The 26,587-nt window shown below is 55.7% G+C and overlaps 1 protein-coding gene across 19 annotated transcripts in view; it reads right to left on the reverse strand.

Moving 5' to 3' along the window:
* Positions 1-841: 841 nt before the first annotated feature.
* The window catches only part of STRA6 (signaling receptor and transporter of retinol STRA6), a 34,496-nt gene continuing 8,750 nt past the window's right edge, over positions 842-26,587 (reverse strand). For 8 of the 19 annotated variants that reach the window (XM_063652757.1, XM_063652752.1, XM_063652754.1 and 5 more), the window contains 18 exons: positions 23,503-23,631; positions 19,116-19,182; positions 18,702-18,787; positions 17,373-17,512; positions 17,016-17,039; positions 16,666-16,832; positions 15,165-15,287; positions 12,818-12,885; positions 12,559-12,635; positions 12,233-12,294; positions 10,498-10,660; positions 6,356-6,431; positions 5,229-5,362; positions 3,715-3,832; positions 3,533-3,634; positions 2,666-2,829; positions 2,153-2,308; positions 851-1,619 (listed from right to left, as the gene is read on the reverse strand). In XM_063652757.1, the coding sequence (XP_063508827.1) occupies positions 1,456-1,619; positions 2,153-2,308; positions 2,666-2,829; positions 3,533-3,634; positions 3,715-3,832; positions 5,229-5,362; positions 6,356-6,431; positions 10,498-10,660; positions 12,233-12,294; positions 12,559-12,635; positions 12,818-12,885; positions 15,165-15,287; positions 16,666-16,832; positions 17,016-17,039; positions 17,373-17,512; positions 18,702-18,787; positions 19,116-19,182; positions 23,503-23,615 (2,004 nt within the window). In that variant the 5' untranslated portion in view covers positions 23,616-23,631 and the 3' untranslated portion in view covers positions 851-1,455. The other 11 variants (XM_063652750.1, XM_054452019.2, XM_054452020.2 and 8 more) reach the window with 11 other exon arrangements.

A 26,587-nucleotide genomic window follows, 5' to 3' on the forward strand; every position in this document is an offset into this window, starting at 1 on the left:
TTCCTGGATGTTCCCCCATCCCCAATGTGAACAGGGCTCCCTTCTCTGGGAACCTGGATTCTCCTCCCCTGAGACCCTATTAGTTGCTGAAACAAGGTCAGGAAGCCTTTTTCAATGGGCTGCAGTGGGGTCACAGTGTGCCCTCTTTGGCCTCCTCGGGGCAGCCTTGAAAGTGGGTTTCAGGTCCCTGACCCCACCCCTAGCTTTATAGGTATTTGAGGCTGTAGCAGGAACCTGGGCGTGGGGCAGGGGACTGTTGATCTCCACTAACTGTGCAGGCATTTCTCAAGGCCCTGCTGACCTAGATCTGTAGGGTGGCCACGTCTTCCTACCCTCTGTAGCCCCCAGCCCCTCAGTGGACCCAGGGCATCTTCTTTATTCAGATACCCCGCCCCTCACCCCCACCAAGCCCCCAGCAGGGAAAAGACCCCAGTCTGTCTCCACCCTCCTTTCCCCTCCGTATTCTCATTCTCCTCCCATCAGGACAGCCTACGCTCTGTCCCCCCATGTGACACGCCCCTCCCTACCTCCACACCTGGAGTCACACTGCTTCCCCAGCATTCCTGAAGTCGCTTCTCCTCCCCAGATCCTGCCCCTTCTTCAAGACCCAGAATAAGTCCCACTTCCAAAGCCAGCATCCACATGGCTCAGGGGTGGCGTCATAGGGTCCCCAGTCTCTTTGCCACCCAAAGGGATGCAGCTATGGGTTCTCTCTGCCTTCCACCCAGTGTCTGGCCCAGCATGTGACCAGAACACCCCGAGCCCCATCCCCATCAATGCACAGTGTTCCTGACAGTGTAGGCGGGGTTTTCCCTGCATACCCCTCCCGCTATGAGGACAGTTTCTCAGGAACAAGTTTATTGCAGGGAATACACTAACCTCTTTCATAATAGCCAAAGGCATAAAAACTACAAAAATATCTGGCTCTCGAGTGTGGGCAGCTCGGTGTGGGACCCGGTCTGAGTCATGACTTGGGCTGCCCTGCAGGCCAGAGGCCCGGGAGCTTTCCAGCCACTCCCCAGAGAGGTCCGTGGCGCTGAGGGGGTGAGGAAGTGCCTTGGCTGCTTCCACAGCGCGAAGGCCAAGGCTGAGGTGGAGCTGGGCTGGCGTGGTTCCAGAGAAGGCTTCATCGAGGCCCTTCGAGGCTGATGGCAGAGCGAGAGCAGGGAGAGGCCTGGATGTGGCTGCCTTGGCTCGACTGGCTCCTGGACCAAGGCCCTAACTCACCAGTTTCTTTCTTCAAAACCCCTGCTGGCTCTCCCATGGCCAAGTGGGCGGAGCAGAGCCCTCCTGAGGTTCCCAGTGCAGACAGACCTCCACCCAACCATGGTGATCCAGAGGACCTGCTGGCTGCATGGCTGGCATGATGCTGGGAGGAGTGCCGGGGAGGGAGGAGGATGGTAGGCAGGAACGTGCCTCAGCACAGATGGGCAGGTGGGTTGACCTTCCTTGCCCTCAGGGCTGGGCACCATTGGCACCCAACAGGGCCGTCTTGCGGAAGACCTGCAGAGTTGGGTTGTGCAGCAGCGTGTAGGCCAGACCCCAGCGAGCCCTGCCGCGGTTGGCCCTGGGCCTTGCTCCCTTGGCCATGGAGTCCTTTGTCTGTAGCAGCTGCATCCCTGAGAGAGACGGACTTTCTGTGAGTCACTCAACAAACACCCAGCCAACCCTCCCTGGCCCTCAGACCTGATCAGAGAGCCTGAAAATCCCAGGCGTAGTGCAGGTCGTGAGGCTTAGGATGTCCCCTGCAGGCAGCACATGGAAGTGGGGGGTGAGTTCTGTGGATGGACTGGAAGCTGGGTGGGACAAGGGTCTGGAGCTGGTTTAGTGTCCCCTTCCTACACACACTTCTGGGCAGAAGGAAAGGAGGTCATACTCCCCGCCCCAAGGGAGAAGTGGGGGCAATGACGGAGCCCCTTAGCAAGGCAGCTGTTTCTCTCTGTGTTCACACATATGGTGTGTGTATGTGTGTGTTCATATCATGGAAAAAATTACCCTGAGATCAGACCAGGAGGGGTGACCAAAGGCAGCCAAGGAAGAGAGGAAGTGAGAATTTTCCTGGCGCTCACTCCGTGTGCTGGGGAGGGGCACACATCCTTCCTGAGAGAAGCTGGGTAGGCTCTATTCCCCAATTCCCAGTGGGAGGGCGCACCTTCGTCTTCCTCCCCTGGTCTGAGGCTGTCCTGGGGGGTTGCCATGGTCCTGGGTAGGAGGCTCCGCGCTTGCAGGAGCAGGGAGCAGAAGGCTGTCATGGCTGGATGCGACTGGCTGACTTCAATCTTCAGGAAGTTTCGGTACGTGTAGTAGCCTGGGATGGGGTGGCGGATGGCAGTGCTGGGGTAGCAGGGGCCAGACAGGAGGCATCCAGACATCCCCTAACACACACACAGGGAGTGCGCATGCACTCCCTGCATCCAAGCATGCAGACACACCAGGCATGTGGCACATCTGCCGCATGGGCACATGTGGACCTGCTAGAACACCCCACATCCACTGCACATGCTGCAGGGCCACACGAGGCACAGCACAGGGGCACATAGGTGGCACATGCAGCTACAGACATCGGTGTGAACTGATCAGCTGGCACAGGCCTGGGGCAGGGCAGATGCCTTCCTCACTGCTTGAGTAGCCTGAGCAACCCTCCAGCCCTGCCCAGTGACCTTACCGGGGTCGAGAGTGGCAGCTCTCGGTGGCAGCAGGCTGAGGTCCATCTGGCCGAGGTGGATGGCGTTGTAGAGGGCAGAGAGGAGCACTCGCCAGGTGGCCACCATGGCACCCACCAGCACATTGAGGGGGAAGAGAAGAAAGGTGGCTGCATAGAGCACTCGCCTAGGATGGGAGAAGAAAGCTGAGGCAGGCCGTTCCCCAGAGCCCCCTCCCCAGGGTCAGTGTCAGATCTGGATGCCCAGAACAGCTGTGTATTTACTGAGGGCCTACCATTTATTGCTATGTCTTCTGTGCACCCCACCCTGGGCAAGGCCTTCTCTTTTTCAACCCGCCACGCTGGGAGATGAGAAACTGAGGCCCGGAGAGACTGGGCGACTTAGCCAAGGCTGTCAGCTATTCAGTGGCAGAGCTGGGCTTTAACTCTAGGTCCATCTAAGTCTTTCTATGACCCTGATGCCGCCCACCTCCCTTTTCTGGGTACCCTGTCTGCTAATTCCAAGTTCTCTCGGGAGCCAAGGTTCTCCCACAGACTTGTCATCTGACAGCGAACTCCCTTGCTACAAAGTGGAGAGAGGCATGGTTTCAAGGAAACAGAGGATCCAAGGGAGAGCAGTACCGATTCCCAAAGCAAGAAAGGTTCACAGGGGTACTTCCAGCCCCATGCCAGGTATGTAGAGAGGTACTTTGGAGTGGGCTGAGCCATTGTCCCTTTTCTCTATGGGTAAGGCAAGCTCTTTCTACTATCATCTGGGTTCCTTGATAGAGAGAGGGGATAGGTGGCAGTGGAGGGAGGACACAAAAAGAGAGAGACGCCAAAGAAGAGGCTGAGGGCCTGAGGGAGCCACAAGCCCAGATGCCACCTCACCGGTTGGTCAGCTGTGGGTGTCCATCATGAGTCTCCAGGAAGACCCAATGGGCTGCCATGTTCTGCAGGATCACAGCCAGGGCCAAAGTCAGCCAGAAGGGCCTGCCAGTGGGGTGGGGAGGTGGTCGCTGTTAGGGGACCTCTAAGGAGTCCCTGAGCCCTCCATGTCTTGCTTCACTCACCACGAGGACTCCAGGGAACGGAAGAGCAGGAGGTTCCTGCCATGGAGCACAGGCATGAGCACCAGGAAGGCCAGGGCCGTGGTTCCCAGGAAGAAGATGATCTGCTGCACCAGGAGCCCTGCCAGGGGTGGGAGTGGCAGGGGGACAGACAACAGGTTCTATGAAAACTGGCCATCCCCGCCGCCCCCAGAACCAAGGGCTTTGGGATTGGGCAGGCCTGGTTTTAGATCTCTGCTCTGCCACTGCCTAGCTATGCTGCCTTGAACAAGTCACTTTACCTCATTGAGCCTCAGTTTCTTCCTCTGTAAAATGGGGATAATAGTCCCTACCTCAGAGGCTGTTGTAAGGATCCAATGAGATAATGTCTGTGGAAACTCTTAAAATCACAAAATACTTTGCAAATGTTATTTCCCTCCAGTTTCTCCTGAGTTTGAGTTACTGGGGCATAAGGCTACATATTAAACTGATGTTTGCATTCCTTCAAGCCAGAGCCTGGCATACGGTAGGTGCCCAAGGACTGTCTATTGAAATAATCTGGCCAACTGATTAGAGAATGATGCCTACAAAAGGGCCTGGAGGCATAAGGGCTACCAAGAAGAGACACTGTGACTTTTGTCCTAGTAATTCCTCCACTCCTTTACCATCCTTCTCCTCCCCCAAGGAGGTGAGAATGGAAGGACCTGGAGGGAGAGATACAAGGCCCTCGGATGTGCAACCCAGGCCACAGCCCCTCACCATTCAGAGTGCTTTTCTCACTGCAGTACCCAAGGGGAGAGTCAGAAACTTGGGGCTGGTAGGGGTCCTGGAAGGTTATCTGGTCCAGCTCTCTCAGGGCAGGACCCCCTTTGCAGACTGCAACAACATCCATGGAACTCTGCTTGCATACCCCCAGTGACAGGGATCTCATTACCTTTGTAGGTAGCCAATTGTGACACAGCCCTTTCTTAAGCTGGAGTGCAGTGGCGCGATCTCGGCTCACTGCAACCTCCACCTCCTGGGTTCAGGAGATTCTCCTGCCTCATCCTCCTGAATAGCTGGAACTACAGGTGCACACCACCACACCCGGCTAATTTTTGTATTTTTAGTAGAGACGGGGTCTCACCATGTTGGCCAGGCTGGTCTCCATCTCCCGACCTCATGATCCACCTGCCTCAGCTTCCCAAAGTTGCTGGGATTACAGGCGTGAGCCACTGAGCCCAGCCAGGAATGTTACCATTTTGAATTTGACACCTCCAGACCTGGGTCCACCCCCATGTGAACACCTGGTGGCACCCAGGGTTCATCACCATGTGGAGGGTACACACCCAATTTCCCGAGAGCTCCTGTACCCCCATCCTGAGTAAGCTTCTTAAGGGCAGGGAAGGCAGGGGGTTCCCTCCTCTTGCTGTTGCCCCAGAGCATTCCCAGACAAACCCTGAGGGCAGTACTTGCTGAGCACTCTTCTCCCCCACTGGGGCCAGTGTCTGAGGGGAGGCCCAGGCCAAGGCTGGGTGTGGCAGGCAAGGGAGGCTCACCAAGGCAGATAAAGGCTGTCTGGTAGGCACTGAAGCTCATCCAACAGAATATGGCGTGGCGGGAGGGATGGGGACTCCGGTGCAAGGGACTCAAGTCCAGGGCAGCTCCTCGGTGCAGAGCTCGAAGGTTGGTCCTGGGGTGGGAGCCAGGGAGGCAGAGACCTCAGGGGGCAACACACTCTTCCTAAATCCTCCTCTGGGCCAGCAACTGGCCAAACTCCCAATACAATTTCAACTCACAGCCATCAGCTGGGAAGCCCAGAACTGCGGGAGCCGGGAGGAGGCCACTAACCCAAGATATCTGGAAGAGGTGATATCTGGGCAGTCTTAAACAGTGAACGAGGAATACAAAACCAGGCAGAAGGCTCAACCTGAGCCAAGTCAGAAAAGTGGGAAACAACAGTGAGAATGGAAGGGACACACAGCACAGTCACCAGGTAAAGAGGCAAGGCAAGCACAGGCTGAGGAGCCTTGAATGCCAGAAGAAGGAGGGGTGACCTGTGGAAAAAGATCCCTGGGAGAAGCTCTGAGGCCTGGCAAGTGCGCAGGAGACATGGGCCAGTTCTCTGACATGGGTAAGTACTCAGGCTGCCCCTTCCACCTGCCCAGGGCCTTCAGTGCTCCTCACCACTCACCGCTGCAGGGCAAGCGAGGTGGCATGGCGAGACCCGTACCACCTCTCCAGTGTGCTATGCCGCCAGGCCACCCCTCACCTACACTCTCACATGGCAGGGCCACCCCAGCCTCTGCTCTCATCCACACAGTCCTCACCTCCTATCTCTTTCTTCCATTCCCGGGCAGGTGCAGCTTCCCCAGGCAGCCTTCCCTCTCATCCAGCCCATCCGGTGGCCCCTACTCAGGGGGCAAGCTCCACCAGCTGCCCTGAGTTGGTGGTGCCTTATTTCCCTCACACTCACAGATGTTTCCCCAACCAGACAGGAAGGCCCAAGGGCAGGACCCGGCCCCACCTTCTCCCACTGCAGCACAGCCATGCACAGGTGGGCTCCATGACAGCCTGGGCTGGCAGAGCCCTTCCCTCCCTCCAGGCCCAGGGCCTCCCTGCAGGCCCACAGGACTCCCACTCCTTCCCCACCTCAGCGCTGGATGAGCCAGAGTCTGCCACTCACCTGTGTGTCACCAGTGAGCGCATCAGGACCAGGAAGGTGAGTGAGCAGGACAAGACCAAGGCCGAGATGTAGCACACTGGTGGGCAGAGAGGGAGCAAAGTGAGAGGTCAGGGCCTGGAGAGTCTTCTGGGGGCCTCAGAACCCTTGCCAGGGTGGTGCCTTGTGGGGAGTTCCCCCTGCCCCAAACTGAACTCTGTGTGGAGGCCTCTTGGCCCCACCCCCGGTTCTCAGATCCAGTGTAAGCCAATGACTTCAGCCACCCCATTCTTCCCAGTGACATACAGTGGCCAAGAGATGAAACTAGCTCTGAGTCTGCAGACCTGGTCCTCACCCTGCTGTTGCTCCTTCTATTGCTGTGAGACCTCCATCCAACCTGGCATCTGCCTCCAGCTTCACTGCTTCTTGGCCATGTGGCCTTCAGGAGGGCACTCCATCTCCCCAGGCCCCCATTTGCTCGTGAACACACTGCTGGGCACGCCGTTATGCTGCCCAGCTCCCAGGATAATGTGAGCCATAAGGCCCCATCCATGTCTGCACTAATGGTCTTCGTTCAGGGCATAGAGGGTGTGAGTCCACATCAGTGTGGCCTGAGTCCAGCAGAATAGGGAGGCAGCCGCTGTCACCCAGCTCCCTCACCCCCTCCCTGGCCATGCACACAATGCGTGTGTGCATGATGGTGTGTCATGAACAAGCCTGGGTGTTTAAGAATATCAGGGGTGCAGGCTGCAACTCTCCCACCTTACATCCACATCCAGCCTTGCTCTGGACTGTCACAGCAACCCCACAAGGTTAGACAGAAGAACTGTTCCCACTGGGCTGAAGAGGAACCTGAGGCTCAGAGAGAGGGCTTTGCCCAGCCAGCCATGCTACTAGGAATGATAGAGTGAGGTATGCAACCATTTCCAAGCAGATCCAGAATGAGCCTGAGATGCCTGCACCCTGATCTCATCAGTCAGCCCAGGGAAGTTTTCCTGGTGCCCATGTCACCACCAGAATCTCAAGCACGGGGACAGCAAACACAGAAAAGGTGAGTGCTAGTTCCACACAGCCACAGGGATTAGAGCGGTGGGTCTCAGCACTGATAGCGCCTTTAGGATTACCTGGAGCTGCTAAAACTCGCCCATAGCCCAGCCTGCACCCAAACCAGTTAAATCAGAATTTCTGTGGGTGGGACCCAGCCTTAGCCTGTGAAAGCAACACTGGTGATTCAGTGTGCAGTCAGGACTGACAGCCACTGCTCTGGGGGCTTTCCAAAGGCAGAGCCTTCATGATTTATTTCCATCAGCAATGAATTGAAATCAACCAACCAACCAGTATTTATTGGGTGCCTACTACAGTGGCGCTCAAACTTTGCTTGCATGAGAATCACTGGGACTGTGATCCCAGCACTTTGGAAGGCTGAGGCGGTGGATCACCTGAGGTCAGGAGTTCGAGACCAGCCTGACCAATATGGTGAAACTCCATCTCTACTAAAAATACAAAAATTAGCCAGGCCTGGTGGCGGGCACCCGTGATCCCAGCTACTCGGGAGGCTGAGATGGGAGAATCAGTTGAACCCGAGAGACGGAGGTTGCAGTGAGCCGAGATCGTGCCACTGCACTCCAGCCTGGGAGACAGAGTGAGAGTCCATGTCAAAAAAAAAAAAAAAAATTAGCCGGGCCTGGTGGTATGTGCCTGTAATCCCAGCTACTTGGGAGGCTGAGACAGGAGAATTGCTTGAACCCAGGAGGTGGAGGTTGCAGTGAGGCGAGATTGCGCCACTGCACTCCAGCCTGGGCGACAGAGCACGACTCCAACTCAAAAAAAAAAAATCACTGGGAAGGCTGTTCAATCATAGAGGCTGGGCCCCACTCTGAGAGTTTCTGATTCAGTAGGTGTGGCATAGGGCTTGGGCATCGGGAACGTTAAAGTCACCAGGTGCTTCCCAGATTCAGCCAGGGCTAAGAATGATGCTACAGAAACCTAGGCCCTTCTGCCGGTCCCTAGCTCCCTCCTCCAGGGCCCTCGCAGGGACACTTTTCTCAGAAGCAAGGTTGGGAGAAAGCACTGCGCATGCATAGCTCCAGCCTCTGTGGTTCCCCTTCTGGAGCCAGCTGGGCTGCAGCGTGGGCACATTCTGGACCATTTGCTGCCAGGAGGTGAACAGCCCACCTGCTGAGCCTGGCCTGGTGAGTGTACAGGCTAACACAGGGGTGAAGGGTTAGCAGCCCCCTTGGCTGCAGGCCTGGCCTTTGATCTCCATCCATCTACCTCCTACCTCTCTCTCCCTCCATTGGTTCCCAACTTGGGTACCACCAAACCCCAGCACTCACACAATCTTCCTGCTCTTTGCCACCTCTGGGATCCTGTGCCTGCCTTCTTCTGGGCCCTGCTTTGGGGGATAGATCTGTCTTCTCTCATGTGACTGAGGGCCTCAAGGGCAAGTGTTCCTTTTTCACTCCAGCACTCATTTTGCAGGTGGGGAAATTGAGGTCAGGAGAGGTAAAGCACTTTGCCCAAGGTCACTCAGCTTGTAAGTGATGGAACAGAGATTCTAATCTAGTTTGTCTGACTCAGTCTGAGCTCTCTGTGAGTGATGCCAGGCTTATGGTCCAAGTGCTGAGTGGCAGTCCTAACAGAAGCTCTGAGCTCAGAAGACATTAGCCCTTAGGCGAAGGACAGACCAGGGGACACTGAAGCCCAGGTTGTGGGGTGGCTTTGGCCGTATCTCTAATCCTCCTGGGCCTCAGTATTCCTCATCTGCAAATTTAGAGAGTAAATGTTGCTCTGTTTGGCCCAAGAAGATCCAAAGTGGGAGCCTTTGAGCTTGGAAACTGCAACATGCAATTAAAAATATAAGACGTGATGAGTGGAAGCAGAGTCCTTTGCCCTGGACGTGTCTCATTTTGTCTTTGAGCCTCAATGTCCTGCTCTGTGAGCTGGGATCAATGATGCTGACCCACAGGGTCACTGTGAGCAAAGGTCTGAGGTTGGTCGTGGGCTGACCTGGACCACGTCTGCACCTGCCTATGACCCAGGTTGCAACCAGCTCAGAAAATCTCCCGGGAGAGGTTATTTTCAGCTCACCCGGAACTTGTCACCTGTCCAGTTTGTGGGCCTCAGCAGCAGTTCCAGGGCAGCCTCTAGTACGGGAACTGAGGTGCTCAGGGAGACGGCGGAGGTGGTCAGGGAAGGAAGTGGTCACTCTGTGCACCTCTGTCCACCCCCCACTCCCTGCCCCACCATGGCCTGCATGCCCAGGTCTGTAGGATAAGGATGTTAATGGTCAGGTACAGCTGCGGAGCAGCCACACCTCCACCTGCAACGCTGGCAGCCCACGCTCTGACCATCACATGTTACTCCTCAGAAGCCGGGGGCCCGTCCGTCCCAGCCTGGGGCCCCCAAGTCAGCAGAAGGCGCATGCCTCCTGAGTCCTCAGCACCGGGCTTTGTCCCAAGGTGATGGAGAAAGCCCCCGCCTAGGCTTCAGGAGCCCTGAAGCGTTCTCTTGGCTGCACTCTGCCCTGCTGGATGGCCTCAGGCAAATCCTTCCCCATGTGTCAAGTGGGGACACTTCTCAGTCCCTTCCACAGGGCTGTTGGGAGCGCCCAGGAGGCAGAGTAGTAGGTGGCTGCAGGAGGCATCAGACCACAGAAGGGGAAGCCGAGATGGTTCCCTGGTTCAGGAGCTCATTGTCAGAGGAGGGAAGGAGAAAGGAGATGGCCCCAAAAGACAGGGAATGGGGGAAGAGAAAGCCTGCGCCCTGCCCAACACCAGACCCCTGCCTTGAGGATTCGCTCAGAAATCCTCACCGTCCCCCATCGCCGTCTCCTCCCTCCTTCCCCACCCTCAGCTCCCCCATCCCGTGGCCTTCCTCATCTCCATGCCTGGAGAGTTGGTCAGAGACACTGGGGGTGGTGGGGGAAGATGCCACAGAAGCAGGCAAGGGACAGGAGCTGCTGAGATGTCCCTTCAGGTTTCATGGAAGCTCAGAACTGGAAGCACCAACTGCCCCAATTTGGAGATGAGGCAATCGAGACCCAGAGAGAGGAAGGAATGTGTCCAAGGGCCCCCAGTGTGTCCATGGCCGACTAGGGCATAGACCTTGGGTCTCCCCGCTTTCATTCCCCACTGCAGCCCTCAGGGGCTCCCTGGAGGCCTCACCTTCCAGAGCCCACAGATGGTGCTTCACCAGCTCCACCACCTCCTGCTTGTCCTCGGAGAGCACGATCCCAAAGCCGGCCAGCAGGTAGGAGACATCCGTGGTGACCCCTGCCCTCACCTTCTGGATGTTGGGTACCATGCCCACCAGCAGCAGCAGGGCCACCTGGAAGAGCCCCACAGTGAGGGCCCCATCCCAGGAAAGGGTTTTCTGTGCTAACAGGGGAGACGCTGGGGAAGAAACTGGCAGCACACAGGCTCCAGCCACATGCCCATTGCCCATCAGTGTTCTTATCTGCCCCTTAGAGCAGGGATCTCATGCCTCTAAACAAGGACATTACAGACAGGTGCAATTACAACCTAATAGGCCAAAGGCATGCCTTCGAGCACCATAACTTCATACGGTCAGCCCTGCGTATCTGTGGGTTCCACATCCACAACCAACCAATTCAATCAAGCGCTGATCAAAAATATTTGGGGAAAAACCCTCAATAAAAAACAACAAAATTCAATACAAATAATACAAATAAAAAATAATACAGTACGACAACTTTTTTTTTTTTTTTTTTTTTTTTGAGATGGAGTCTGCTCTGTGGCCAGGCTGCAGTGCAGTGGCACGATCTCGGCTCACTGCAACCTCCACCTCCCAGGTTCACACCATTCTCCTGCCTCAGCCTCCCGAGTAGCTGGGACTACAGGCCCTCGCCACCACATCCAGCTAATTTTTGCATTTTTAGTAGAGACAGGGTTTCACTACGTTGGCCAGGATAGTCTCAATCTCTTGACCTCGTGATCCGCCCACCTTAGCCTCCCACAGTGCTGGGATTACAGGTGTGAGCCACCACACCCAGACGTAGGACAACTATTTACATAGCACTTATGTTCGATATTATAAGTAATCTAGAGATAACGAGGTATACTGGAGAATGTGTGTGGGCTATATGCAAATACTACACCATCGTATATGAGAAATTTGAGCCTTTGGATTTTGGTATGGAGGGGTGTTCCTGGAACCAATCCACCTCAGATACTGAGGGATGACTGTGTCTGCACCTCTATCAATTTACCCATCATCTATTTATCTAAACTTTGGAATGTAAAATTTCCAGTTTTTCTATGTTGTGAAAGTAAATGAGCACAGGAATTAAAGCTGGACAGACTTGGATTCAAACTTAGGCTACACTGAGATATTAGCTGTGCAGAAACTTGGCCAAGTCAAATTCACCTCTCTGAGCTTCCATTCTCTCCATCTGTAAAGGAGAGAATAATCACACCCACCTCCCCGGATTTTAATTGTTGTTGGTGGTTTTTCCGGGATTTTTTTTTTTTTTTTTTTTTTGGAGGTGGTGAGGCAGTTTATCAAACATGTTATCTCGCTAAATCTTCCCAATTACTCAAAGAAGAAAATTATTCTATTTCCTCCTTTTTACAGATGAGCTAACAGGTTCAGAGAGGTTAAATAACTTGCCCAAGGCCACAGAGAAGGTAAATAGTGGAGCTAGGATTTAAATTCATGTTTATTTAGCCTCCAAAATTAATGCTCCGAGTCACTTTGTGAGTCCGAGAGTGAACACCCCTGCCCTTCTGGGTAGGCCAGAATTCCCAAGATGGCCTGCAGCACCTGGTCAGGGTTCTGCATGGGGTACCTGGAGAGCTGGGTTGGGCCGGAACTGCTCCAGGCTTGGGGGTTGAGGGCAGGGCTCCAGAGGCAGATGGCAGTACAGGGTGAGGGACATACCTGGTAAATGGCCGTCCCTGTCAGTGTAGCTGAAAGCACCAGCTTCAGCGGGAGACGGAATCCTGTAGTCCTCAAAGGAAGGAGTGTGGTGAACAGCACCACTCAGGCCCGGGAGCCCTCCTCCCTCCCAAGGGGCCCAGGAAAAGGCCAGCAGGACCCTGAATGACCAAGGCCAGGCCAGGGTCTTCCCGCTGTCCCAAGCTGGTAGTTGTCCCTCTTGATGACAAGGATTCTGGGGAGCAGGAGCCAGTCCTCCACTGCAGCCATTCTGTGCAAGGGAGGGTAACGTCCCCTGTCACGCTCAGCCTCAGCTCCCAACCCCGTACCTGGCTGTGGAGTGTAGATGCAGTGTCTCAAGCAGACCCAGGCCCAGGACAGGAAGCCATGCTTGGAGGTGTGGGAGCTGCAGAAAGACCCAGGCAGGTGCGGGGTCCTCAGGGGAAGCCCCTACCCTGGGGGCCAGCCCCAGAGGCTGGTCATTCTGCCCCTCTGCCCCTGCCATGCTGCCCAGCGCCAGCTTCCCAAGCACGGCTGCTATAACCAGCCCAATCCACTGGCCCACAGAGGGTGTGTCAGAGACCCCACCTGCTTCCCAGCTTCTTCCTGCAAAGGAGGTTCCTCAGATATTCCTCAGAGTAGCTGCTCTGCAGCCCCTGTGGAGACAGACAGACAATTGAACAAGCAGATGAGACCTGCCTCGACCCATTCGTGGGTCCCTGGCTCAGGGAACTAGAGTGTTCACCAAGCAGGTGCTCCATAAAAACCTCTTGGCCATAGTAGTGGTGGTGAGTGCGGAGGGGGCTGACCCGTGGGGATGAGGTCCGTGCCCTCCAAAGCTTCCCTTTTCTCCCTCACAAATACAAGGCCAGTCTCCTATCAAAGAACCATCAATGCCAGAAGTTCTTCCTAAGATCTGTCTCCAACTCTCACCTGCTTTACTCAGTCACATCTCATCACCGTTTCTTCCCACCCCTAGCCCTCTGGCCTCTGCTAGCTGAAACTGGGGCAAAGGGAAGCTTGTGTCCCACGGGCACATCCTAGACCAGGACCCAGGAGAGGGTCATTCCAGGTCAGACCCCCTCAGGCTTCTCCTCCAGCTACTGCGCAAGGGAGATCACAGGGTGACCAGATTTGTCTAAGCCACATTCCAGGCCTTAAGCTGCCCGTGAAGTGGCAGAGGCCCATGGGAAGATGGGGTGAGCCCCTGCCCTGAATCACTGGGAGAACACAAGCAATTGTCACTTGTTGCCATGACAACCCTGGGATCCAGGGCAGGAGTGGGTCAGCTCAAAGCTTGATGGGGGTCCTTTGAGACTTAAACCTCTTTGACCAAAGTCCAAAGAGGATTTTACACCTCTCAAGCCTGGGAGGAAAGGCTGGCAATGGAGAGAGAGGTGGGGTGGTGGAAACCCTGGAAGAGAAGGTAAAGGGGCATGCCTCAGGCACTGTGTGGCCCTGGGGGGCCGCTCCCACTTCAGAGCCAGCTGTAAACAGGAGGGGACATGGGCTTCCTCGAGGAGTGTTAGCCTCAGCAGGGCAGGAGCTACAAGTGCTCAGAACACCCTGCCTGTCACGTGGAAGCCGAGCCCAGAGTCCGTGGGCCTTCTCGGACCACAGTAGGGTCTCCACTCTGCCTAGGGATCTCACTCATTCTCTGGATTCAGTCTGACCTTGCCGAGTTAACACCCAGTCCCAGCCCCTCTGCTGAGCTCCAGACTTTGAGCAGCACACACTTAGGACCAAGCATTGTCCCAGGAGCACCTGCTCCTCCCTCCACCTTCCCTGGCAGCTGGCACCACTTACTTACCTGCTGGCTGCCCAGGTGCCTCCCATCAAGCCTTTCCGTCCCCTGCCCTGTCTGAAGAGAAGCCAAGCCCTTTGGCCTCTATGTCCTAAGCCTTTCTCCTGAGTCTGTCCTTCTTTCCCCTTTCAGGGCCTCTGCAGAGCTTTCCTCCTCCTCCTCTTTCACCAGAAACAAGTACTGGACCACCCCTGCACCCGCAGTCCCAACACCCGCTGCAAGTTTCACATTGCGTTATAGGTATTTGGTGCTGCATCTGTCTCCCCCACCACACTGGGAGCTCCTGGAGATCAGACACAAGTCCATCAGCTCCAAGTCCAAAGCACTGAGCCCAGGGCCTGACATATGGTAGGTGCCTAGAAGGCTTTTTAATAAGATCGAAGTATCTTCTAAGAATTCTCTTTTACCATGATGCATTCATCCATCCATCCTTCCTTCCATATATCTTTCCTTCGATCCATACATCCATTCATCCATCTATTCAAAAATATTTGCTGAGTATCTATTAAGGGCTAAGACCCACCCAGTGCTGCAAATATAATGAACAAAACAGACACAAAACCATCTCTTCCCCTTTACTCATGCTCTCTCTTGTGCCTACAATGCCTGCTCCTTATTCTCTCCTCACTCTAGATCTCCCTGTCCTTCAGGCCCTTGTAAAGTCTACCTCCTCTAGCAGCACCCCCAGCCCTCCCCTTTATCTGAAATTATTCAACCACATCCAACCTAGAGTTGATTCATAACGCATTTCTGCCCTGGGTGCTTCCTGAATCATCTCAGTATGTGCAGAACTCGGATTAGGCACAAGGCTCCAGGCTGTCTCTCCAGCCAGATCTCAGTGTTTCACAGACAGAGCTATGACTCTCCTGGCTTCTGACTCAGTTCTGCTTTGTTAAGTCCCTACTATTCACACAGCCCAGTGCCGCAGGTATCCTGGGTGCCTGTCAAGGGCCCAGCCCAGCCTTTGCCTAGGGAGGGAGGACTAAGCAGCCACTCGGCAAACATTTTCTGAGCATCTATTCTGTGCTGGGCCCTACACCAAGCACGGCCATGTATCTGGGACCACAGATATAGGGGAGAAGGGCTGTCTTGGGTGCTGAGGAAGAGCTCATCTCAGGCCTGCCCCTTTACCTTGGAGCCTGCTCCTGTCCTACGGCTGAAGCTTCTCACCAGCTGCACAGGGTACCAAAGGCTCAGGAATCCGAGGCCCAGCAGGAGAGGCAGGGAGGCCAGCAGGGAGTAGTACTTGTAGATCTGGACAGACAAACACCCAGACAGACTACTTTCCACCTTCTTCCCCCAGCCAAGAACCAGAATCCATTGCCCTTCCCACCTCACACTGCGCCCTGAGGATGGTCTGGGGGACGATGGGAAGGCTTCAGCTCTATGGTTCCCATCCGGCCACCCAGCGCAAACCTGCCCGCTTCCCCTTCTTGAGCCCTGCAGAGACGCTCACTCCTCCCCCAGGTTCCTGGACCCCCACGGGCCTGAGAGGAGCCAAGAGGAGATCACTTGATTACCTCCTGCCCCCCACTGGAAAGGACACCTCTTTCTGTTTCTGTGTTCCCAGAGCATTAGGAACAGTTCTGAAAATCACACGAAAGCCTACCTTTGCCTACATATAGTTTTCAACCTGAGCATCAGGAAAGTCTATGCCCTACTTTCCAGGGCTGAGGCCTTCCTGGGGGTGGGCTTTTTTAATACTCATTCATTTATTTGTTGGTTCAATATACTTTTATTGAGAGCTTAGTATGTGCCAGGTTCTAGGTGGTGGAAAAAAGCCACCAGCTCCCCCCTCTCAAAGCAACCTCTTGGTCTCCACCTCCACCCTGAGGAACTGGTGTTATCAGCTCCATGGACGGATAGAGAAACGGTCTCAGAAAGGTGGCACTGTTTCTCCAAGGCACTTGGTACCACCTGGCATCATTCTGTTTGTGTGTCGTGTCTCCCCTTCTGAAATGACGGCTCTTGGCAGGCTAGGGACTGTGTTTGTCTTGTTCACAGCTATAGTCCAGTGCCTGGAAATATCCCTGGTACAAAGCATGTGCTTCAAATATGTTGCTGAATGAATGGGTGGGTGAATGACTGAAGTGGTGAAGCTGGATTCACACTCAGGTTGTCTGGCTCTAAAGCCTGTATCATCACTCTTTGAGTTCTAGACTGGACGGCTTCACAGCCCCAGCCAGCAGCCAGTGAGCAAGGTCCTGAGGTTCCGGAATTCTCCTCTCAGCCCCCTTAGACCATCCCTGACTTCGCACTTGCTGGTCTCCATCACGCTGCACTTCCATTCCCTCTCCAGCCTGACCAAAGGGAAGCTGGGGAATCACTAACACAGCCACTGGGGGTGGGGGCCATTTCAGGCTTTCTCTTCCCCCTACTCTGCCCACTTCCCCTTCTCCGCCACCTCCTAGACTTAAAGTTCCCGAGGGCTGGGCCCAGCCACCTTGTTCCCTGCCTCTCCTGCAGAGCAGCCAAGCTTGGAAGGGGCACGTGTTTGAAGGCATGGAATCCCATGCACAACGGAAGGCTGCAGGGTGGCCCATCACAGAATCAGAGCTCAAAGGAGGCACTGTGGTTTGAGTAGGTTGCTCTGTGCACCCCTCTGCCCTAAGCCATTGTGATCAGCGGTTACCTTGGGCACCTGGGGACACTCTGCCCTCTGCCAGACCTGGACCCCAAGGTGAGCCCAGGACAGCGTGCTGCCGAGCAGGTGTGCAGCTGTGTGGCCAGCCGTGGCACAGGCGGCCAGAGGGTAGCAGAGGGCAGCGTAATAGAACAGTCCCAGTATCTTCCAGGCCCCTGGAAGGTGAAACAAGCAGAGAGACCCATGCTGGAGGGGCAGACATGGGGCCTGCAGTGAGCCCACCCAGGCCTCTCTCCTGTCTCCAGCTTCCAAGCCCTTTAGCACGTTCAGTGGGCAAGAACTCTAGGTTCAAATCCAGGCTCTGACTAGTCTCAACTCTGTGATCTTGGGCAAGTTACCTCTTGGAGCCTCAGTTTTCCCATCTGTAAAATGGAAATAATCACAGTATATTAGCAAGGGCAAAATGAGAAGGTGTATATACAATGCTTAGCATGGTGCCTGAGCAAATATTCAATGTAAGATGCTACTTCCCTGGCTCTCAGTTCCTCCACTGCAAAATGGGGCTAAAATGCGTACTCTGTGGCATCGTTGTAAAGACTGGACGGTCTAAAAAGGTCATGTCTCAGGATAGCAGCCCATCTCATTGACAGCTGTTCCTGTTACCCTCATCTCCTTGAGCCAAGCTTAAAACTCCGAGACCCCACCCTATCCCCATCCCATCACACCAACCCCAGGGCCTGGGGGTCAGTGGGTACCTTGGCTGGGTGCCGAGGCGAGAGTCAGGAAAGGCAATGGGTCCTCGTCGGGGAGCAGCAAACACAGGGAGCTGAAGAGGACCACGAAGACAGCAGCAGGCACTGCCTGGGGCCTGTCCCCAGCCAGGAAATCCACAGGGCTAGCACAGAGGCAAGGACAGGGAAGGAGGGAGTTGCTCAGCCCTTGCACCCCCATTACCTCCCAGCTGTATTCCATAAATCAAGGAGGTGGAGTCAGTCCCACTTTCTCGATGGGGGAATAAGGCCCCTTCATTCATTCATTCCATAGATATTTGTGGAGTGCCTTATCTACCAAGCTCTGGGCTCTGTGCCAAAGGGACTTGGGACACACATACAGTGGGAAGAAGCCCTAAGACTGCTTCCTCCGCCCACCCTGGAAGCTCCAGGAAGCAGCCACCTCCACACTAATTGGTCTGTCTGAGCTGGCAAACCTTCAGAGAACTCAGCGAGTCACAACATCCTTGTACAACAGCCGCCGCCCTGGGCTGGGTGTGGACCCGGGGCAGAGGGCAGACAGCGGGCATAGCTGTCCCAGGCATCACCCCTCTGGGCTCAGGGCAAGCCACTCAGACCCTCAGCTTCTGCACTGCAGCTTGCATTCATGCTCTGAGAGGTTCATTCTCCCTCAAACACCGCCCCAGCCAGGGCAAGCTCTTTCTGGGGCCAACCGGAGACCCCAGGCTGGTTCCCCACAAAACCAGCACAGCAAGACCTGCTTCGGTGCACAGTCTGGGTCTGGGATGCGAAGCTGTCTACACCAGGGAGCCACCCATCACCTGCCCCAACCCTTTGGTCTCTCGCACACTAGCTTGCCCAGCCCCATCTCCTCAGGATCATGCCTGTCCAGGCTCTGGGTTCACAGGGCTGAAGGAGATAGGAGAAGAAAGCTCCAGCTATAGGGGCTAGATATCAGTCCCCATAAATCTGCCTTCAAGCATTAGGGTCCAGGTGATACCCTCAGGGAAGATGACGGTCAAGATGGCATTGGGATGGTCACGTCAATCCACACATGGAGGGCTGCCTGAGAAGGTACACTCTGAAGCTGGGTCCTGTCAGGCTTGTTTCCCTAGGGTCTGGGTTGGAGTCCTTTCTCCCAGGTGGGCTTGAGCAAGTCCCTCCCCCTTCCTCTGTGGTTCCTGACTGAACCTGGAGACCTGGGTGGGGGTGAGGAAAGCCCCAGGCTGAGGGCGACAGGGATGTCATTGAAGCCAGAGCTGCCTTTTAGGTACCTAACAAATCACCCACCCTCCCAGAGTGACCCTGTCAGCTGGGCCCCCTGAGTGGGGGTGCCCAGGCCATGGCACCAACCTGGGCAGGCCGGGCCTGCCACGCACACAGTCAGGCCAGAGCTGGCGGCGCCTCACCAGCATGGCCAGGAGCAGCAGCACAAGGATCTGAAAGGAGAGTGCAGAGGAGGGCTTGGGGTACCCAGGTATCCCCTGAGGGTCTGAGTTTGAGGGCTTGGACTCAGGCCCCAGGATATCCCCTACCTGCCCAGTGCATACTCATGTGGCATCTTGAGGACTGGTCAACGGGTGACAGACATCTGGGAGGTTGGACTTGCATCCTGGTTTGGGCCCCCAAGCTGGGAGAACTCCCAGATAGCTCCACCCACCCAGGATCTTCCAGGGCCCCCCTTCACCAGCCCCAGCGGGGAACACAGGTCCCACTGCCCAGGCTGGCAGCAGCTTGCAAGCCAGGTTCAACTTGGGTTGGACTCACTGACAGCGAGGCCAGGCAGGCGTGGTACAGGCTGGGTGGTATGCTGGTGTGGCAGGAGGGCACTTCCCTGCAGAACAAATGAAGGCTGGCTCAGGCCTGCGTCAGGCCCCCCTGGGTGTGCAGACGGGTCTGGGGTTCAAGACTGTTCACACTGAGGCTTTACCCACTACCTCCCTCAACCCTCTGATCCCTACACAAGCCTTCCCAGTCCCACCTTCTCAGGGTCATTCTGGGGCCCTTGTGTCCCTGTGATGTGCTGGCCCCATGCCAAGCTCTGGGGTTATAGGACTAAAGGAGATGGGAGCCTCCCAGGGGAAGCAGAGTGGACCGGCTCGGCCTGATCACTTTTTTTTTTTTTTTTTTTTCGAGACAGGGTCTTGCTCTGTCACCCAGGTTGGAGTGCAGTGGCTCGATCTTGGCTTACCGCAGCCTCAGCCTCCTGAGTAGCTGGGACCACAGGTGTGCACCACCATGCCTGGCTTTTTTTTTTTTTCTGTATTTTTAGTAGAGACAGGGCCTTACCATGTCGCCCAGGCTGGTCTTGGATTCCTGAGCTCAAGCAATCCTCATGCCTCAGCCTCCCAAAGTGCTGGGATTACAAGTGTGAGCCACTGTGCCCGGCTGAGCACTTATTCTTGCTCACTCAGATGCTTCCTGTTCTTCAAGGCCTCCCCTCTCCAGGAGGCCCCTCTGACTGCTCCTGGTCTCACAGACCTCTTCTCAGAACTGCGGTTGAGCACACTACCTGGGTCAAGCGGTCAAGGGCTTGGCCCTATGATTCACCCTCTACTCACTGCCATCTGAGGTTGGTCTGTGACTAAAATGATCTCCCCTGGTCCCTCTCTTTTCCTGCCTCCCTCTCACTGACAGCCTCCATGGACAGCCATGCAGGTTGCCCACTGCACAAAGATGCTCAGCCAAGGAACGAGCAGGCCACCCTGCTCACCAAACCCAGCAGCACCTGCTGAGCTGAATGCACCTAACTGGGGATCCCTTTCTCTAATTCCACAGAGGCTCCCTATGGCCTGGCAATGGTCCTGCACTCACCCTGGCTGAGCACAGAGGTAGACCCACAGTGGAGATAGGGGTCACTGAGGACAATGAAACCCTCCACTTCCCCAGCGGAATCATGTGGCAGAGAAAGGGAGTGAGGCAGGAGTCCTGAGCTCAGGGCTGGCCCTGGTCCTGGGAGAGTAGGCAGGACTGGGTCCCTGGGGAGCAGTAGAGCTCCAGGTTTTCCCAGCTTGGGCCTGGGAGAGCCAGAGGGAGGATGGCAACATGGGTGAGGCCAGTGGGGTCTGGTGGGCGAGGGCCTGAGATGGAGCCTGGGCTGCCCCCAGTCCCTGCCTACCCAGAGGGCTCAGCCGCCCGCCAAAACACCCTCCACTGTATGAAGAGGCATCAAGGCTGCACTACCCAGGGTAGTGCAGAGCCCTGGGACCCTCTGCTGGGTCAGCTCGGTCTGTCCTGCTCGCTTTCTCTCAGGAAATCCCAGTGGGTGAGCGGTGGGAAAGAAACCAGTCACTTGGTGGAGAGGCAGAGTAAGTCAGCTCTGGGCAGCTGCTTGGCCAGGAGACCAGCCTCTTCCCAAAGTAGAACTGGGCTCGTGAGTAGCTGCCACGCAGGGAGCAGGTTCCCACCATTGGCGCTCCAGTGTCAGCTCCCCACCTCCAGCTCCAAGGCCTCTCACTCCGGTGTGTAGGGCAGCCCTCCCTCTCAGCCGGCATCTCTCTGCATGACTAGGTCCTGCTCCACCTGTACACCTGGGCCCGGCAGGGACTTGGAAAACTGTCCCTGGAGTAGTTTGACCATTTTCCTATGGACCTTACCCCAAACCACCCCTACCACCCGAAATGCCCTCCAGGGCCCTGCCTGGGGGAGCCTCTGGCCCTTTCTGTATCACCTGAGGTCCCTATCTGACCTCTCAGCTCAACGTGAGGGGTCAGATGGAGATCTCAGGTGGCACAGAAATGAGCAAATGTTTGGCTAGTGGCTTGTGGCCCCATGTTTTGTGCCATGGGACAGGCACGATGGCACAGACATAAAGACCTTGGAAAGGGTGGTGAGTTTGATCCTGGGACAGGCACAGCAGGTGCTAAAGGATGCAGAGGAGGGAGAACTTTGGGCAAAAGGAGGTGGTATCTGATTGGAGTTTAAAAAATGGTTAGTGGCTGGGTGCAGTGGCTCACACCTGTAATCCCAGCACTTTGGGAGACTGAGGCAGGCAGATCAACCAAGGTCAAGAGTTTGAGACCAGCCTGGCCAACATGATGAAACCCTGTCTCCGCTAAAAATACAAAAAAATTAGCTGGGCATGGCGGGACGCACCTGTAATCCCAGCTACTCGGGAGGCTGAGGCAGGAGAATCACTTGAACTGGGGAAGCGGAGGTTGCAGTGAGCCAAGATCGCGCCACAGCACTCCAACCCGGGCAACAAGAGCGAGACTCCATCTCAAAAAATAAATAAAAGATGGTTAGCATCTCTTTAGGCAAAGAAGGGGAGAGGCAGCTCCAGGTGGAGGGAAGTGCATGAGGAAGGAGAGGGGCAGGCGACAGGCAGCGTGGCTGGGGCTGGGCAGGCCTTCCAGTTTGATTGCAGCCCAGAGGTCAGGTGAGATGAGGCTACAGCAAGCATGGGAGGCCCCGGGAAGCCACTGAGGGTGTTTGAGCCATTGAATATTCTGGATTTTAGGAAATTTCTGTGGCTGACTCCACTGCCATCAGTGTTCATCCACCCCAACTCCAGCCTGAGAGTGCTGGGGCACTGGGCAATCCAGAGTTCTTCAAAGCTCTGATGCAACATGTCCCCAGGGTGTCTGACTCACACAGACAGAGGTGAACCCAAGTTCATTTCCTTGGGATTCCCCTGAGCTCCCAATTTTCTGCTCCCACTTTGGGGGCAGGGGGATGGCAGGCAGCTCAATTGGTTTGCCTAAGTTAAGTAGATTCAAACAAATCTCTTTATTCTTACGGGTGTCATGCCCTGCAGTGGGAGAAAGGAGCTGAATCTTCTAGATGTCACCCACATGAGGGACTGGACTCCCCATCACCCAGTGCCTGACATACACACAACTTTATTCTGAGACCACAGCTATAGACCACAGCTACATTTACAGGCACCTGGCCCCCAGCCAGTGCCCAGGCCCTGAGGCTCCCAAGGACACAGCTTCAGATTACAGCCTTCACCTAGGTCAGAAACCATCCTCATGGGTTTCTGGGCCTGTCCTCATTTTGGTCCCTTGCAGCCCACACATACACAGCAGGATATGTGGAGCCCACAGGCTCTCAGTCAGTCAGGCAAGATCAGTGGGGAGCACGCCCTTGCTGACTGCAGGATATTTTCCAGGTGGTCAGAACCCTGAGTCCTCCAAACAACAGCTCCTTCCCTGAGGCCTGGGTGGAGCCTCTGTCCCTGCTGGATGACCCAAGCCCAGCCAGGCTGCAGCCCCAGCCCCTGGGGAGGCACACAAGGATTTTTTCCTTCTCAAGTTTCAGGTTTTGATGGAGAACAGATGTGCGCACATCTGGCTCAGCAACCCCCAGCCTCACCTTTCTACTTTTCCAAACCGTCAGACAGAGCAGGGAGATAGGGGATGGGGCCAGGCCTGGGAACAACAGGGCAGAACTGGCTCTGGGTCTTACACAGGCAAGGCATCCTGGCAGGAGGTGGGGGACACAGAAGGGGCCCAGCTCCTCCACCAGGGTGCCCAGACTAAACCCCGGTAGAATGGACCCAGGCAAAGCAGCTGTGGCTGGGTTCTCAGTCCACCCTGGGGTAGGCTGCCTTCCTGCTCCCACCCTCACCTGGGCTGGCCTGAGCACTCCTGCTAAAGGGAATAGGCTCTCCTCATCTTCTGAGACCATCCAAAGACAACAAGGGTGCTTGTTTCCTCTGTGACTTCTCACCAGTCTTTCTCCCTTTGGTTCTCTGCCTTCCCCGAATCCCCTAGCCTGCCCAGAGAACCTGACACTTAGAAACACCACACCCAAATGTTCACGCAGAGACCAATAACCCCTTGAAGGGAGGTCTGCTTGCCTCAACTGCTCTCAGCAGCTTCCCCATCCTGGCTATGGGCCAGAATCACCCAGGGAGCCATCCCTGCAGATCTGAATCATCTGTATTTTTAACACATCACACAGGTGCTTTTTAGGTGACCAGCCTCAGGCATCTTAACAGCAGGGTGAGGGGTGTTCTTCTCATGTAACAGAGGCAGAGACTGAATGAACCCCAGAGAGGCTGTGACTTGCCCAAGGTCACACAGCAAATGAGTGGCAGAGCCAGACCTAGCGGCCCCTGCCCAGGAGCTGCTCCCTGGCTAATTGCAACCTCTGCCATCACCCCATTCTGATGGCCGACAGAGTGAGGTGGGAGGGGTTCCACACTTACCCCTCTGGCTGGAGCTCCTCGCCCCCCTGCGGCTCATCGATGTACCAGCTGCCATAGGAGTAGTCCTCTGTGGGCCCGGGGGAGGTCTGGTTCCCTGCTGGCTGGGACGACATTCTCTGGCCCTTCTCCCTTGACCCCAGACGAGAGAAAAAAAAAGCCACTACAGATGTGAAAAGAGGCTTAGAAGAGAAAAAAAAGAAAGAAAGACGGAAAACCCAAACAAAGAAACATTTCTCTTTAATCCTGAAGGTTACTTTCTTACTTTTAGCTCTCTGGGAAAAGCCCGTCTGGGACTGAGGGCCTGAGCAAGCTGGCACGGGAGGAGGATAGGGCCTCTCGTGTCCCCTCCTCCCTTCCCGCCCATCGCACCGGTCCTGCAGAGATAGCTGTCGCCTTGGGGCCCCGGGGCTCCCACTGGCGCATCTGTCTGACCAACCACCAGCAGGCGTTTGTTCAAAGGACCATTTTCAAAGAAGGCTTGTCCAGTCTGAGCTGCCTAAAGAGACGCCCCTTCCTTCCCCTTTCCCAAGCCCACCTAGACAGACCCACAGACACACCAGAAGGGAGGCCCAGGGAGGAAGGAGTTGCAGAGATGAAAGGGCAGGCAGCCCACGGCCAGCTCCGCACTGCCTGCCTGGGCCCTCCCTTGAGCCCCTCCCCCAGCCTCAGCCTGCCCCTTTCTGGCCCCTTTGGGCCTCGGTGATGGAAACACACCATAATCCTTGACAAAGCCCCCCTCCTGGGGGAGGAGGCCCCAGCACCATTGGCGGCCTGAGCCCTGCAAGGGTGTGGCCAGGAGCCACCCCCACCCCCGCACCTGACTTCACACACATACCTGCCTTCAGCGCCTGCCCCAGAGCTCCCACGCCCCTGCCCGCCACATCTGCAGTGCCGCACACAGACAGGAGGCCAGCATTACAGCAGCAACCGAGTGAGACGGACCGCTGGGGCTGGGCTGGGCTGGGGCGGAGGCAGGGAAGGGGAATCTGTCCGTTCCTTCTCCTAGGGTTTCCATGAAGGAGGCAACATGTGTCTCATTGCTAAACCCTTTTTGTTCCTACAAGTTGATTTCACAAGGAGATAACTCACCCCCACAAGGCGGAAATTAGCTCTTTAAACACAAACCAGACCCACGGGTAGGCAAGAGGAGCCCCGCCTGCCTCCTGCTCCTCCTGGAGTGAGGTTGAGGGTGAGCAAGGTAAGGTCTGGGCCAGGGAGGAGGGCTCCTCCCCATTCTCCCTCCCCAGGAGCAGGACCCTGCCCCAGCCTGGAGGTAGGGGCGAGAGGCAGAAGAAGGTAGAAAGCAGTTCTCAGGCCACTGTCCCTGGTGGAGGTTTAGGCCCCTGAAACTGTGAGGGTCTCTGTCCTTCCAATACCCTACAAGGGGCTTCAGCTTTGACCCTATCAGCTAAGACAGTCATTCAACAGCTTTTTTAAAAACACATTATTCACTTAGTCTTTTAACTTAAATTTATTGAACACACACTATGTGCCAGCACTGTTCTGAGCCCTGAGGCAGGAGAGATTACAGTTCAGGGGGGACACGGCCAAATAACTAAATCCCCTCCAAAGTCTGAGGGTTACGAAGGGAAGCACAGGTTGAGCTGGTCTGTACCATGGGAAACCAAATTTAGTCCAAGAGTATTTGGGGATGGGGGGGAGATTCCTGAAGAAAATAACCTTTCCGTGGTGATCTGAAGGGCAGGGGAAAGTCCGCTGAGCAGAGGGTGGCAGGCTCAGGATAGGGATGGGGGTGGGGGGAAGTGTGTTCCCCATAGAGGAAACAGCAAGGGTGAAGTCTCAGAGTAGACGGGGCTTGGAATCCTGGAGGCTCTCATTCAAATTCCCAAGCCTACAGGGCAGGATTAGAGGCTGAGCAGCCTGCTAGCCTGAGTTCCTCCCCCTTCTTCCCAAATGGCCCTTCTCGCAGGAAGAGGGCTCTGTTGCTCTCCACCACTCCACAGAGATATCAGCATCTGCTGACTCAGAGCTGAACCCGAGCTTTATTTGACGTAATGCAGGAGCCCACACTGGCCCTTCTGATCCCAGGGATGCGGGAAACTTGCCTTCCAGGCGCGGGTGTGAGCTCCCGGAGGGCGAGACTCTATCCCTCCCGTCCCTCCTCCTACCTTCCCCTGATGCTCAGCGCCTGGCCCTCGGGTAAGAGGTACTTTAGAAATTGAGCTTGGCAAAGCCATTGCTTGTTCTGGCGGCCAGTATTCATTTGTGGGCCTGTCCTATACAGGCGGCTGCTGTGCCCTGAGGTTCACCAGCTGGGCTTCCCAGAGTCCCGGTGCCCACACCAGAGCCCAGCAAGCCCTTCCCTGCTCAGGGGTCTCAGACTGTTACCTTAGGGAGCAACCAACTCCCATCTGATTTTAAATCCACCTCCAACCATTGGAGTCCAGTTCCAGACAGGGAGCCCCCTCCCTCTACAAGGCAGCGATGTCAGGGGTTAGACATCCTTGCCTATCAGAAACCATGCCCTTTGGCCGGGTGTGGTGGCTTACACTTGTAATCCTAGCACTTTGGGAGGCCGAGGCAGGTGGATCACCTGAGGTCAGGAGTTAGAGACCCAGCCTGGCCAACAAGGCGAAATCCCATCTCTACTAAAAATACAAAAAATTAGCCGGGCGTGGTGGTGCACACCTGTAATCCCAGTTACTAGGGAGGCTGAGGCAGGAGAATCGCTTGAACCCGGGGGGCAGAGGTTGCAGTGAGCCGAGATCGTGCCACTGCATTCCAGCCTGGACAAAAGAGGCAAACTCCGTCTCAAAAAAAAAAAAAAAAAGAAGAAGAAAGAAAAGAAACCATCCTCTTCCTTGGAGGAAGCCTAACTCTGCCTTCCCCAGGCTGGTTTGGCAGCAAGCAAGATGAGTCAAGCGCTGCACCAAATGGAACCTGATGTATGGTAGGGCTTAGGGGAGACAACACCAGAGGGGAAGTGAAGTGGGGGAAGAGAAGAGAGACAGACGGGAGTTGGCTGTTTAAGACAAGGTGGTCAGGGAAGGCCTCACTGAGAAGGTGGTATGTCGCTGATACCTGAGGGGAGAGAGGGAGGTACCAGTTGGGCACTGTGTTCATC

Source organism: Pongo pygmaeus, chromosome 16, assembly GCF_028885625.2.
Source record: "Pongo pygmaeus isolate AG05252 chromosome 16, NHGRI_mPonPyg2-v2.0_pri, whole genome shotgun sequence".
Taxonomy (NCBI): Eukaryota; Metazoa; Chordata; class Mammalia; order Primates; family Hominidae; genus Pongo; species Pongo pygmaeus.